Source organism: Danio rerio, chromosome 24, assembly GCF_052040795.2.
Source record: "Danio rerio strain M-AB ecotype USA chromosome 24, GRCz13ab, whole genome shotgun sequence".
NCBI lineage: Eukaryota > Metazoa > Chordata > Actinopteri > Cypriniformes > Danionidae > Danio > Danio rerio.
In genome coordinates this window covers 31,111,493-31,127,374 of record NC_141044.1, presented here as the reverse complement: position 1 = coordinate 31,127,374, position 15,882 = coordinate 31,111,493, and the positions used below count along the sequence as shown (strand labels likewise).

Here is a 15,882-nt window from a genome sequence, read left to right as displayed (position 1 = left end):
TTGATATTTTTAAAAGCGCGAAACAACAGCATGTGCAACTTAATGTGAGCACTTTTAATGTTCAAATACATGCACATTTGTGTCAGAGTGCGTTGTTTAGTGATTATCCATATTAACCATTATTTGTGTAATAAACAGGTTGAGAATCAAAAGACGTGAAAGAAAAACCATATATCAGAGCCACACTATTCTTAACGAGACACAATATTCCTGATGCCGACTGTTTTTATTATTAATCAAACAACAAAAGGAGAGAATCCCCCACTGCTCTTGACTGAAGAACTTTTGTAGCTAAAGTTTTTTTTCCTTACAGTGAAGATGCTTAAAGCACAGTTTAAACATATCAGATTTAATAACTCATTTTTAATAACTGATTTCTTTCATCTTTGCTATGATGACAGTACATTATATTTTACTAGATATTTTTTAAGATACTAGTATTCAGCTTAAAGTGACAAAGGCTTAATTAGTGTATTTGGGAAAGTCATTGTATAACAGTAGTTTCTTCTGCAGACAATCAAAAATATATGTTGCTTAAAGGGGCTAATAATTTTGAGCTATTAAAATAGGTTTCAAATTATTTAAACCTGCTTTTATTCTTGCTGAAATAAAACAAATAAGCCTTTCTCTAGAAGAAAAAATATTACAGGAAATACTGTAAAAAAATTCCTCTGTTAAACATCATTTGGGAAATATTTATATATAAACAAAATTTTGACTTCAACTAATAATCGTTTTGAATAATCGTGATTACAATTATGACCAAAATAATCGTTATTATGATTTTCCCATAATCGAGCAGCCCTAGTGGGCATGCAAACCGAGCCAAGCAAATCCAAACTGAAGTGAGCAGAGCACTAAACAATATTAAAAATAGTCACTTGTCTGCACAATAGCCTAGTGGTTAGCAGGCCGACATATGCTGCAGTAGCACGTCAGGGCGTCCCGAGTTCAAATCCCAGCTCGAGGACATTTTCCGGCACTACCACCCCCTCCCTCTCTCTCCCACTTCGCTTCCTGTCTCAATACTGTCCTATTTAATAAAGGGAAAAAAGGCCAAAAAAAATAAAAAATCTTAAATACTAATAATAAAAAAAAGGTCACTGACATTGCCTAAAAATGCTGTGTTTGCATAAAGGGGGTTAGTGCCAGATGTAAATAGCTTGCTGTTTCTGCATCTTACAGTTGCTTTTTCACCTGAGGCCTGTTTCACACCACACATGAAAGCTTATGGTTTGAGGAAACAAAGCACAATCCCTTTTTTTTTTTACAAGTCTGACTCAGTCCAGACGAGTTAAGCAGTGTTTTTTTTTCTTGTGGCTTTTCTTTGTAGTTTCATTCAATGTAGAATAATTAACACACTGATGTAAATGTGGACCACTTTCTATTTAAAAGAACTGTGTTAAAAATTGTTTCATTGACATTTTGCTGACAACTTATTCCTCAGTGACTTGCATCATAAGCAATATGTTGTAAAACCAAAATATTTGTTTTACGCAAAGCTAGATTAATAACCAAATACTTTTTTAATGCTCTTTAATAATAATGTAAGTGCCAATGTATGGGTGTGGACCAGCTAAGTGATTGTTTTGTAATGGTTTTGTAACAGTTCGTATGGTCTCAACAAATCGTATGGCATTTGGCCACAAGGGAACAGAGATGTGATGAAATTGAGATGTGTGATTGAGCTGGATACCTTGTGTTTTGTTGTGAAAGAAAGATCACCCCCAAGCATCCAATCAAAAGGGTCATCCTTCTGAATGACTAGTGTGTGCATTTAAAAAAAAATACCTCAGAATTTAAATGATCACATACTTAATGACATATTTATTGTAATAATAACAATAAATAACAATACCCATTCCAGTGGAATCCATATGTCAGTTCTTCATCAATCCACATGTGGTCAGAAAAGGTCGTGTTTTCATTTGAAGCATAGAGAGAGTTTTGTGTGAGTACACCGAATTGTCAAAGATGCCTTTCTTTGTCCACTTTTTTATATTGAGCTCTTACAGAATAATAGATTTTCAAGTGGACCATCTCCACAATGACAGACTCGAGTCATTCTGCACAGTCTGATGGTTTTGCTCACAAAAAAGAGGGACTTTCAGGTCCACACACAAACTCAAAAGCAGAGAGTTGAAAATCGGCCGTCACACCCATTCCTGATGAAATAAAATTAATCTGAAAATATTTACCTTACCTGTCCACTTCTGGTCATGTTTAGATGATTGTCAATGGTAGGGCTGGGCGATAAAATCAGTATCGATATTTATTGACCGAACCCCATTTTCAATATTGATAAAAAAAAAAAAGATTCAGTATGAAGGCTACTTTTTTGAATGTTACGAGTGCACCGCGATTCATGTAAATACAACTTACCAATCTTCTTTACACTTAATATAGAATACATACATTTCACTAGCAGTAGACAAGTTACCCAAGACAAACACTGCACACCCAAACACTGCAGTGCTTTTTAGCACAAAGTCCATTGTTACTGGTCAAGGAATTCACACACTGCGCTTGTCAGTTCAGGTCAAAATAACAACAAATGCGAAAATGAGTCCCGTATAGCAGCAGTGAGTAGATTGTAAATAAAAAAAAAAACATGGAAGGATGTCACCAGAGTGGCTTTTTGGTTTCTTTTCTTGTGCATTCCAGCCACTAGCTCCACATCTAAAAAATTTTGGCATAGGTGGTAATATAGTAATTCAACTTTACAAATGTTTAATGTTTAGCATGTATTTGCATATTGATGGTTAGTTCCTTTACTTAAAGCTCAGATTTGATTATCATAATTTGACACCTTACAGATGTTGATCTACATTTACCATTGCACACACTTTGTAACATTTTATTGATCAAGTTTAAGTGTCTCTTTAACACTTATGTTTATTTTATTATGAAGAGATGAGATATTTTGCTTAAATATTTTTGTTTTTGACTATTAAAACTATTTGCCTTAGTAAAATTGGTAAATTAAAATAAGGTGGTTAAATAAATAAATCCTAATATATGTTTTGTTAAAAAAAAATTCAATAATTATCTTATTATATTGAATAATATAAAACATGATTTCGTGATGATTATTTTTGCAATAGTCAAGGATATTAGCGCATTAAACCAATGGAGGTTGTAGGCCAGGGGTGTAAAACTCAATAGCTGGAGGGCTGCAGTCCTGCAGTTTAGTTCCAACCCTGCTTTAACACTCATATCTGTAGGTATCAAACAAGCTTAAAGCACTCAATTAGTTTGATCAGGAGTGTTTAATTAGGGTTGGAACTAAACTGTGCAGAGCTGCGGCCCTCCAGAAACTGAGTTTGACACCTGTGTTGTAGGCTCTAGTGGGTTGAGGGAACCCTGAGACAGAATCAAGGAAGGTTCTGCATTAATAATGCAGCAATGCTCTACTTCCCTAGTTTAAATGCACCACTGGGAGTGGAAGATCCCAAGAACGCAACACTTACAGACGAATGGCTTACCGAGTATGACTATGGCACAAGAGCATCTTGAGGCAAACTCACGTTTTCTTTTTTTTCCCTTTTTGGCACATCCTGTGTGTGTGCGTGGGTCTGAAAGAGGAAAAAGTGCCCCCACAGCTGTTTTGTGTCTGGGTCTGTCAGAATGGGTGACTGGTCTTTGTGCAGTCATCATATATTTGAGAGGCTGATTTGCATCTAGAGTCGTGTCAGACGGAGAGTTGTGACGGCTCCACTGTGAGCTGTCAGCCCAAGGAAAAGTCTTCTAGCATGCTCTGTCTTCAGCTCTGACCTTGAACTCCACACTCTCCAGTGGGCCGTTCAATCCGTCTCTCTCAAGAGCCACATTTCCTTTCCCATGTCTCAGTGGGAGAGAGCAGGGTTGTAACCTCAATAATGGGATTTTTAATGAAGTCGTGGATTGTTTTAATGTATTTGTTAAGTATGTTGTATTCAGCAGTGGAAAAGCATTCACTAAGAATGACTTTTAGAAAAAAGAAATGCAGACCCCCATTGGTGAATTCATGGTCTGTTTCCACTGAGTGGTATAGTTCGGTATGCTTTTATGGCTGTTTCCACTGTCAAAGGGTACCTAAAAGCATCCGTACTGTACCACTTTTTGGATACTATTTTCAAAGGCTACCTACTGTAGCACAACAAAAGGGTACCAAAAGGCAGAGCAAGGCGCGCAGCTGAATGTTATTGGTTTACAGAGATATGTCACTGGTCACAGGAGCCAGGAGTATGAAAACAAAGGAAGCGCCAATTTTAAATACACAGCCGAGACATTACACTTTAATTATATATACATATAATAAATAATTAGTCATTTGGAGCCTAACAAACCTTGTCGTCATCTTGATGAACAGCCACAAAGCCAAGAAGAGCAGAATCAACCCTGTGCCCCGTAGTTTTTACAAGGCTGTCTAAAGCGTAAGTGGTTTGACTTTCCTGCATGCGCTCGCCGCATGTCTATATTTGGAATAACGAACTTGAGCTGATGATAATAACAGGCGCTTGATTGTTGAAGTGCTTCTGACATCCAATCCTTTCATAAACTGTCAAGAGTGAGAGTGATGCATGAAAAAGCAAAGGAGAAGCCGGAAAAACAATGGAGCAAATGATTGTTTTAGCAACCTAAAACATAAACAAACTGCCACTATTATCATCACCTATTGTACTATTATGAACTCAGAATGATGGAATAACATACTAACAAGAGGTTACATGTGCTGGTAAAGATTAAAGATACAGATGAGAGGTTTGCACTGATTGTAGGCTATATGTTGCGTGTTGTTTTTGAACCCAAATAAGGACTAAATATATGCTGTGTGTAGTTTTTCTGTTATTGGTTACATATCGGAGATTGTAAGGCTCTGTATGTGTTCATATATATTGCATTTATTTATTTTATATAATCGCAGATGTTACAGTAGGCTATCATTGATCAGCAGTTATAATCAAATCATGTTCATAGAAAGGTTAGTAATGAACATATATACACAAGTATGTATGCATATAAAGCATATGTTTTGTGAGAATTAGCATTGGCACCCTTTTGGCAATAGGAGCGCAAGCCTAATAAATGTGGCCCATACCGTGCTGTACCACTCAGTGGAAGCGGGCCTTTAGAAATGTGCTTCTAAGATGCCATTTCAAGTTTCATTGTTTTAAAGCATGAAAGACAGCCATCAAATCAAGGCCTAGTCTGTATTTTTACACAGCCTCATGATTAATCATGTTATTCAATCAGGCTATTCTGGGGTTATTTTATTTAAAAAAAAAAAAAGATATTGTTTTACACATTTGTTCTTTTGCTGACATTGAGGTTTTGTAGAACAAGAGGATTCAACAAATTCTTAAAACAACAGGCGCTAGATTCCAAAGCTTCCTGTTGACTTTGCCAAAGCAGCCTTGCACACACATTCTGAAATCTCTCCTCCCAAGCTGGCCTCAACTGGGCTTTAATTCAATTATGAAACACTTTTATAAAAGAGACGTGTGTTCAATAGCTTAATTTATGAGTCTGCACACTGCAACAGTCCAAAGTGGTGATATGACCCTCAGTTACTTTGTGAGGTGCCCCAAGTCTCAGTATTGGGTCCGTTCTCATTAATAATGTTGCTATTTCAGTGGGTGTTATTAGTATTGACCGGCCTTGCACAGAGCAGGCAGCCAGTTATTGGCTGGGATTTGGAACTGCCGTGTGTGCTGATGGGGCCCAGAGTTTAATCGCTGTGGAAACATGAGAGTTATTAAAACGGGAAGCCTTGGCACTGCAGAGGGATCTCGGGTGTCTCTCAGGCTCACTAATGATTATAAGCCTGCAGCTTTCTCACCCAGTAGTGAGAAAGGAACAATGAATGAACAAAAAGAGATTTGAGGATCCTGAAGTATCAATTTATTCTATTAGTGTATATGAGGAAGGGTAGAAAAACTTAACAAAAGTCAAAAAGTCACACTCTGATCTGATCAAAGTGCCTTCTTACTATTACAGGGAAGGTTTTGAAGTGCACAGCACCATATCTGGTTTATAATGGGCTGATTAATAAATGCACACTGCCACCATGTGGTCAGTAAGGCCACAGCATGTTCAGGGTGAGGGCATTTGAGAACAGTGTTGGCAGGATTTCTGTCTTTTGGCCAGAGGCAGCACCCGGTAATACCCTGGGAAGTGCCATATGGGTCACCAGGAATGAATTTCTCAGATTTTGTATGTGATTTCAGGTTATTTTCAATATAACCAGGTCTTAGGCACTTTAGAGGAAATCCGTCTCTTTGGCACATTTAGTCACATGGGTGTTAGGAGGTAATGTAGGGTGAAGTGCAGCTGGAGCTTGTTGAATTGGTAACCGAGAGCTAAAATCTTACTGTCATCAGTTTGGTTGTGATTAATCTGTTGAAAACCACCTGCTGCTAGCTTGTTGGCAGCGCTTGGTCTTCCTCCCACTCCACAAATCCTTTGCTTGGTTCAAATGAAACTTGATTTTCCCAGTGGACTTGTGTCCCTGATGCATTCTTGAAGTGTTCTGGTAAAGATGCTTTTGTGTGTTTTTCATGAAATGTCCCTATAGTGTGTGAGCATTGTAAAGTCTTCTCTTGAGGTGGTTTCATCACCATCTGTCTGCATTCACTTCAGAATAGCCTGTCTTGAAACAATTTTGAGCCATACCTGTTTTTTTGTTTTCTCAATTATTTCTCAATTATTATGAACTCTTTCACAACTGTTTTAGATCTATGGCATAAGACCAGTCATACCATGTCTTGCTAGCATATGTTATAATATTTACGTATTTAAATACTACTAGTGTACCAAATATTTTGTGCATTTCTAATAAGTCCTCGTTCTTCATACATTAAGTTCCCTTGATCAAATCCAGACCAGGAATGTCCCTAGTTCCTTTTTTTCCATTTTGCATCCAGAATCATGTTTCAAGTTCCATCAATCAAAGGAAACTCTAAACATACAGGATGTGAAGTGGTGGGAAAGGATTAAGACATTGGTGCCCCATGGCAAGACTCTAGAGAAAAGGCATTTAATGAGTCATGGTTTACACCTGCTACAGCCCGTCTTTCAAAATGGTATTAATTGTAGGATACGCCAGTTGTACACCACTACACTGATTGCATTGTGTTGCTTATGGGTTCAATTTCCTAGGGATTCAACCTTTGTGGGTTGTTTCACAAGGGTACTTTCACACTAGCACTTTTGGTCAGCACCCGGGTTCGTCTGATGTCAAAGTACGGTACTTTTATTTAGAGCAGAGGAGTCCAAACTCGATCCTGGAGGGCCGGTGTCCTGGACAGTTTAGCTCCAACCCTAATCAAACGCACCTGAACCAGCTAATCAAGCTCTTACTAGGTATAATTGAAACTTCCTGGCAGGTGTGTTGAAGCAAGTTGGAGCTAAACTCAGCAGGACACCGACCCTTGTGGACCGAGTTTGGACACCTCTGATCTAGTGCGAAACAGTGTCTTCTGAACTCAAATGTGCACCTGTGAACCGTACCCGAGTCCACCTAAAATCGGTGGTATGGTTCTTGCGAACTCTAGTATGGTTCACTTCTGATGTGAATGCAATCATAAAAATTAACGGAAGTGAACCGCTAACGGTACAAAAATGTTTAGTTTTTATTACATTCATTCATGTGTGTGTGTGTGTGTCTGTGTATCACCTACCTTGGTGACAAGCGGGACTGATCCAGTGCAAACAGTGATAATGTCTGCTTGTCTCCACCAAAAATGACTTCTGCAGACATTGCGTGATGTTCTGAACATTTTTAATATTTTTTTGTGGCAGATAGATGCAAGTGGCTCTCTGTATTTTGGTTTTGAAAACAAAACCACAAGTTTCAGTGAAAGCAGAATGACCATGATATGCGTAGGTCTCCATTTTGGTGCTTTACTTTTGTGGCCGTCACCTAGCAACAGCTGTACACAAAACAGAAGCTTGATGACGCAAGTGGTTCATAAGGAAAAAAGACAATGTTAACATAAACCCCTTCCGAGGGGGGACTATCAAACAGGCCTTCGAACCAAGAGTGAAAGCATGCTAAAACACTGAAAATCAGTTTGGATAGAAGCATCCGCCAGAGCTTAAATGTTAAATCTTGTCAATTATTAGTCAGTGTTGTGACTAATGACGTTTCTCTATCTTGTTTTCCCACAGAAAGTTCTACTACATCACTCTACTGAGGGACCCTGTTTCCCGCTACCTTAGTGAATGGAGGCACGTCCAGCGAGGGGCGACATGGAAGACGTCTTTGCACATGTGTGACGGACGGACACCCACACCTGAAGAGTTGCCGCCCTGCTACGAGGGCACAGACTGGTCAGGGTGCACCTTGCAGCAATTCATGGACTGCCCCTACAACCTAGCCAATAACCGCCAAGTGCGTATGCTTGCAGACCTTAGTCTGGTGGGCTGCTACAACCTTTCTACAGTCCCTGAGAAGAGGCGTTCACAATTGCTGCTTGAATCAGCCAAGAAGAACCTACGGGACATGGCTTTCTATGGCCTGACGGAGTTCCAGCGGAAGACGCAATACCTATTCGAGCGCACCTTCCACCTCAAGTTCATCCGACCCTTCATGCAATACAACAGCACCCGGGCGGCTGGCGTGGATCTTGATAATGATACGATACAACGCATCGAGGAGCTCAACGATCTGGACATGAAGCTGTACGATTATGCCAAAGACCTGTTTCAGCAGCGGTACCAGTACAAGCACATGCTGGACCGCCGGGAGCAGAGACTACTAAGGGGACACGCATCTTTCCATAGTCCGTTCCGAGAGGACGGAGCTGGGGGAGAGGGCACGGCACGCCTGCCAACCGAGGATTACATGAACCACATCATCAACGGATGGTAACCACCTACCCCTCTCCAGAGAGACCAAATACTGACACAGTAACGAGGAGAGGGGAATACAAGGACCCAAGTGGAATACCCTTTCCCAGATGAGAGAGATCACCATCCCATCCTTCAGTCAGGATTACGGGACCAGTCTGTGCATTTCGCTTAGTGCAGGATCTCCTTGGCCTTTTTTAAACAAAAGTTCTGGTGGAAATTAAGTTATTATAGTTTTTTTGTTGTCGTTTTGTTTCACAAATAGAGTGACTGGAATTAACGAACCTGAATATCAATGGACTCTTCATGAAAATAAAAGATTGTTTTTATAAATATAAATATATATAAAAATATGTAGATTGCCTTTTTTACATCCTGGTGTGAAACCGATTGAGCCAGTCGCAAGTGGTTGATGATTACTAACAGGTGTTGTATGATTTTATATATATATATCTTAATATATAACACAGAAGAATCCCTTTTTCCATGAGTGTTTTATCTTTTGTCTTTGAATGTCAAACAGTTTTCCGGTTTCCATAAGCCCAGATGCCATTAGCCCATTCCTGAAAGTCAGATGTAATTTCTTATCCCCCCCCCCTAAAAAATGAATGTCATCATGCAGTTTTTATTTTAGCATGTGCTAATTTATACAGTATGCACCGTAAGTGTTGTTTTTACACATTTGCTGTGATCTTTTTACCCATAGTGCAGTGCAGTATGCCCACATTTTGCATTGTAAATCTCGTACCTTAAATGAACAAAGCATTCACATAATTTGCCCCTGTTAACTGTCGAGTTGAGTTGAGCGCACATGTAGAATGTGTTAATTGAACTTGCACTGAACATGTCAGGGCTTGACATCCCTCACAGGTCTACCGAGACTTCTTAACTTCCATCTTCCCTCCAGCTAAAACTCAGAAATAAACTGCTATTGAAGCCATGTTTAGATAAATGTCAAAAATGCTTATGGGGAAAGAGCGAAGAAATGGATTACATGTTCCATCTGTCTCTGTCAGTCAAGATTTGGAGAGTTGAAATCAGTGAGGAAAGTATGATGATTGTTATATGTGTGTATACGTTAATGGTTGTCACGATACTGGAATTCGGGACCAATCGGTACTGAAATTTTAAAGCGTCCATTTTCTGCGAACATTTGAGCACTGCTTATTCGTAAATAGCGCTGATTTGCCATTGTGTTCACATGCTCAGCTGAAATGACTGATTGGTCGTGAAGGTCATCAGTTCACCGAACTCACAGCTGTTTATTGAGTGTAACCAAAGATACAGAAAAACTGGAGCGTTTCACAGTGACGTCGATCAGCTGGTTTGTCTATAAGCTGAAATACGATCCACTGTTGAATCGCGGCTTTAAAACGCTCCAGTGTATCTGTACTGATCTGGCGTATGCAAAGTTTTTGTGCGTACGCAGCGTTAATACATGAAGCCCATGGTTCCAGTTGGGGTTGATTGTCCTGTCTTTAGGTGTGTGATCAATGTTCTTTGTTTATGTTTATTCAGATGGCAAAGTTAGTATCGCCAGCAGTACTTTTTCATGGCCATTTGGGAATGTGCTCAAATGTTCCTAAGACATGGATGTTTTTAAAACTTCAGAATCGATTGGTAGCGAACTCTGTTTTGTGACAACCCTGTGTGAGCCGTCTTCAGTTTGCTTTCCAACAATGTCCATTACTGTGAGTATATTGGTTTTTCATGACCCCTGAATCTTTAAAAGTACCAATAAAAATGCATTTTCCATTTTTAAGACATGGTCGAGTGCTTTTAATAATTCAGTCCCTTTTTTTCTTTCAGAAATCATTCTGTTTTATGAAAATTGGTGCATTTTGGAGATTTTTATGATGAATAGAAAGGTTGAAGCATTTATTTGAAAGAGAAATATTTTGTCGGATCATAAATTGCATTTCTGGTCAAGTATGCAGTATTGTAATATCATGCGTGCTTGTTGAATTGAAGTATTCATCTTAGGAAACCCATTGAATCTATGTAAAAGTGTTTAAATATCACAGGTTTCCACCTTTGTTTTGGTTAATCAGCAGTGTTGTCTTTCTCTCTGAAGTGTTAATTATTTTTAGAGGGTGTGTGATTGCGTATGAAACAGCTTCCATGTTATGACTTGCACATTTCCTATGAAGGACGGTTTTGTGTTAATTTTACACGTACTCATCAGATTTTAGGAACAAACAGTAATAAGAGAGTTTCAAACAAAAGTTATTTTTAAAAAGTCCATATTTATTATCACAAATCAGTTAGGTAAATATTACTGTTTTAAATTGCTGTATAATTATTACATATCTGTCCGGTTTGTAGATGTTTTAATGAGACACCTGTGATTAAAATGGAATCGTTATAGTCTCTCAGATAGTTATTCGTCTCTTGTTAGCCTGTTTTGCTGAGGCCAACTTGGAACAAACCATTTATAAGCCTGGAAAATGTCTAAAAGAATGCATATCGTGCAGACACAATATTTTATAATATTAGGTAAGCTAAGTGCATTTATACTTTAAGTTTAAAATTTCTGCATAAAACATTTCCGCTGTGGCCACCACTATAAAGGACAGAAAAATAAGCAGAAGGAAAATGTTTAGTGAATGATTTCATTGACCTGATGTGTTGCATATCAGTGTGGTAAGTATACAAGTTTAATAACTAAATGGATTACAGTTTGGTTCAGTTGTAGCTTTCGGAACACTAGATTATTAAAAAATATGGCATAAAAACAATCATAAGATGTGGGCTTTTTCTTAAGAATGAAAATGAAACCATTGCAAAGCTCCCTTTCACTCTTTACCCCCATGTCACGTTTTTGTTCTCCAGAGTATGGAGCTGAAATCCTGAGAGAGCTTCATCATTCGACTGTGCACTGAGCTGATGATGACACTGCTCTGCTGTAACCACAGAGACAGACACTTACCTCGTCTGCTGTTTTTATTCTTATTTAGGATTGTGTTGAACCAGCATGGACACATTGTTGCTCAACTGTTGAGTTCAGATTCATACTTTTTTTGTGGCCATTACAAATATAGATGGAGGAGTCAAACAGGTAAATAATATTATGGATATGCAAAATGTATAATTTACAGTAATTTTAAAATGCTGTTTTAACAATGAGCACATTGATTGTAATAATCTCATACTTGCCTCTAAAGCACCCTGTTGGAAAAAAAAAAAACATCTTAAACCAGCCTGAGCTGGTTGACTGGTTTCAGACATTACCAGCCTGGTTTTGGCTGGTCAGACCAGAAGAAGACCAAAACCCCTCTAAAACCAGGTTGGTTTTAGACCAGCTTAAACCATTTTCCAGCTTGACCAGCTAAGACCAGGCTGGAGATGTCTGAAACCAGCCTGGAAATGGGCAAACTCCCTCTAAAACCAGGCTGGTCGACCAGCTAAAACCTAGTTTAGGGTTCTTTTTTTAGCAGGTCATTCACTGTGATTAAAATGAAGTTAAAATTACTGTAAAATTCAAAAGGCGACAGCATAAAATATCTCTTAGGATTTTGTTTTTTTTAAAATACTGCTTTATTTTAACCTTAATTTATGTAAAAGCTAAGCTACAAATGTAATGTAAAAAATCCATAGCCCATGTTCACAGTGATTTCCCATAGGAAATTATCAAATAAATAAATGTCTGTTGAAGCATTTTAAGCTATAATGGAAATCATCACATTAGAGACTTCATTTGACGCAAAGATGTTTGCATTGAAAATGGCACACACACACACACACACACATACATACATACATATATACAGTTGAAGTCAGAATTATTAGCCCCCCTTTTGAATTATTTATTATTATTTTTTTTATATATATATATATTTTTTTTTTTCAAAATTATATTTAACAGAGCAAGGAAATCTTCACAGTATGTCTGATAATATTTTTTTCTTCTGGAGAAAGTCTTATTTGTTTTAGTTTGGCTAAAATAAAAACAGTTTTAAATTTTTCAAAAGCCATTTAAAGGTCAAAATTATTAGCCCCTTTAAGCTTTATATATATTGTTTTATAGTCTACAGAACAAACCATCGTTATACAATAACTTGCCTAATTACCCAAGTAAATTATTAGTTATTAAAACTTTTATGTTTAGAAATGTGTTGACAAAAATATTCTCTGTTAAACAGAAATTGGGGGAAAATAATTCATGGAGTTTAATAATTCTGAAAATCTAAATAATTCAAAAAATTGTTTTATTTATTGAGGAATTTGTAGATTTATATATACTTTTTAAAGTATTTATTTATTGTTTTATTCATGCAGAAAGTTGTGTATATATTTATTCTTTTGTTTGCGTATTTATTTATTTATTGTTTTATTTATGCAGGAATTTGTAGATTTATATGTACATTTATTTATTTGCATATTTGTTTATTTATAGATTTTGCAGGTTTCACTCTGATCTGTATTTTAAATAATAATGTTAATAATTAAAATAATAAAAGATAGGGCGATACAGTGGCGCAGTAGGTAGTGCTGTCGCCTCACAACAGCAAGAAGGTCGCTGGTTCGATCCTCTGTTTCTGTGTGTAGTTTGCATGTTCTCCCTGCGTTCGCGTGGATTTCCTCCAGGTGCTCTGGTTTCCCCCACAGTCTAAAGACATGTGGTACAGGTGAATTGGGTAAGCTAAATTGTCTGTTGTGTATGAGTGTGTGTGTGTGTGTGAATGTGGGTGTGGAAGTTTCCCAGAGATGGGTTGCGGCTGGAAGGGCATCCGTTGCGTAAAAACTTGCTGGATAAGTTGGCGGTTCATTCCGCTGTGGGAACCCCAGATTAATAAAGAGACTAAGCCGACAAGAAAATGAATGAATGAATGAATAATAAAAGATATCCATTTAACCACCCCTATACTAGTTTATACCATTGTGAATAAATAATCGCGCCAATCCATGTATACGAGAAAAAAAAGTAGGCCAAGGCTAAAGCACGCAAAGGGCAGGAAAATGAACAAAGGGGAAATAAAAAAAGATAATTTTATTTTTTCAGTACTCTTCATGGACACTAGAGAGCACTAGAGGATAAATGATGGCATTGGTGTACAGTTTATGCTACTGTTAATTTGGTTAAAGTTTTTTTTTTTATTTTCACACATTCAGGCTTTATCCTTAATAATATATATATATATATATATATATATATATATATATATATATATATATATATATATATATATATATATATATATATATATAGAGAGAGAGAGAGAGAGAGAGAGAGAGAGAGAAAGAATATATATATATATATATATATATATATATATATTCTTTGCAAATTATAAATAGTGAAATCATATTATCAGCCAGTGACAGTATCAAATTATGACAATGTTTACAGTAAATTAAATAAGTTAGTGCTAATGTTATTTTGAAGTCATTCACATGCGATTTCAGACAGAATTATTTTCAAATTACCGTGGTAATCAATATAGATGTTATAGGTATAGGTAATCAATATAGGTTATATTAAGTTGTTAGTAACAATTTGTGCGATAATACCATAATCTAATGTTACCCTTATTCAATGAACTTTACCTATGGTAAGTACACGTTTGTCTTAAAATGTAAATAAAACGTATAAAAACATTTTTAAATCAGATTTAAAATCATATGTTTTAATAAATTTATGTCAATAACTCAATTTTGACAAAAAATTAAGATAGAACCTTATACGTTAGTGTGTTTTTTATTCCACAGGTCTTATCTTTCCATATTTCATGTCTTATCTTTCCATATTTCATCCACCATTTTACATAGTGTCTTCTGACCCAGATGTTATTCGACTACAACTTAAAACCCAAATAAACTGGTTGAAATAACCTTTTAAAAAATTGCATTCTTTGTTAGCGTATGGGTTTGAGTGACATGAAAATGAGGACTTTAAAATTAATTAAACCTAAATTAAATTAATTTTACATCAAATAAATTTGGCATTTTCCAGCATGTAAAAAGGCTAAAATGTGATTAATTGTGATGTCTTGCATGTCCATAAGATGGCGCTCTAGGTTCAGTTTTTCCCATATAGGGCTAGGTCTATAAAGCTTTCCATTATGTCCATGTCTAATAAATAGTAAAGGGGTTTTAATGGCTACTACCATAAACAGTGATAAACAGCAAGAAACAGCTAATTTACATCTCAATGTCATTATGTTATTTGTCGTGTTCTGTTAGTCGGTTACCAAACTTGTAATTAAGTGTCCACCAGGCCCGGATTGGCTAATCGGGAGGACCGGGAGAATTCCCGGTGGGCCGGTCCGTTTTTTGGCCGCGAGGGCCGGTGTCCCTATAGCTCCAGAATCTGTTGCTCTCAGCAGTCAAACTTTTTAAATTAATTTATTTATTTACTTGACCACAATTCTTATTCATTATTTTACTGCAGCTCTCCTCTTTTTATATATAACCAGCCTGCAGGTTATTGATGATATAACTCAGATGAGTCACTATTCAATATACAACTGTTGTGGTCCAGTGGTTAGCATGTTAGATTACTACTCTGCCAATCCAGGTTTGATCCTCGTCTGAGTATGTTTTTTTTTTATTGTTAAGACATATAATACTGTTAGGGTTGTTGAACATTTGAAGTTCTAAAGCAGCTGTTTTCTCAAAAAAAAAAAGACGTGATAGTGTAATTAGAAACTGAATTGGAAATTACCTTATTTTAATATAGTCAGTCGTGAACCGAGGTGGGCCGGTCTGAGGCTTAAAACTCCAGGGCTGAAAAGGAGTCCCACTCCGGCCCTGGCGTCCACTAAGTTTAATTAAAAAGTTAAGGTCATAAATTAAATGTAAAAAATACAACCATTTAACAGACTCGAGAGTGCCGTTTAAGATTCACTACAGTGAATCAGACAATGGGACGCAAAAAGAATGATTCAAACTTTTCAACGTTGGCGAGAACATTCAAGACTCAACTACGTCGACGCAACTAATTAGGCAACATTTAAATCATAAACGATATAAACTAAGTAAAAGTGAAAAGTTAAACAACATGCACTGCATTGGTTGACATGATCAAACATGCTAGCAGATTAGCAATCA

General features: G+C 37.0%; 1 protein-coding gene across 1 annotated transcript in view; it reads left to right on the top strand.

Moving 5' to 3' along the window:
• The window catches only part of hs6st1b (heparan sulfate 6-O-sulfotransferase 1b), a 95,378-nt gene extending 86,524 nt beyond the window's left edge, over nt 1-8,854 (top strand). The window contains 1 exon segment of the mRNA NM_001080203.1: nt 8,152-8,854. Coding sequence (NP_001073672.1) covers nt 8,152-8,854 — 703 coding nt within the window.
• Nucleotides 8,855-15,882: the final 7,028 nt, after the last annotated feature.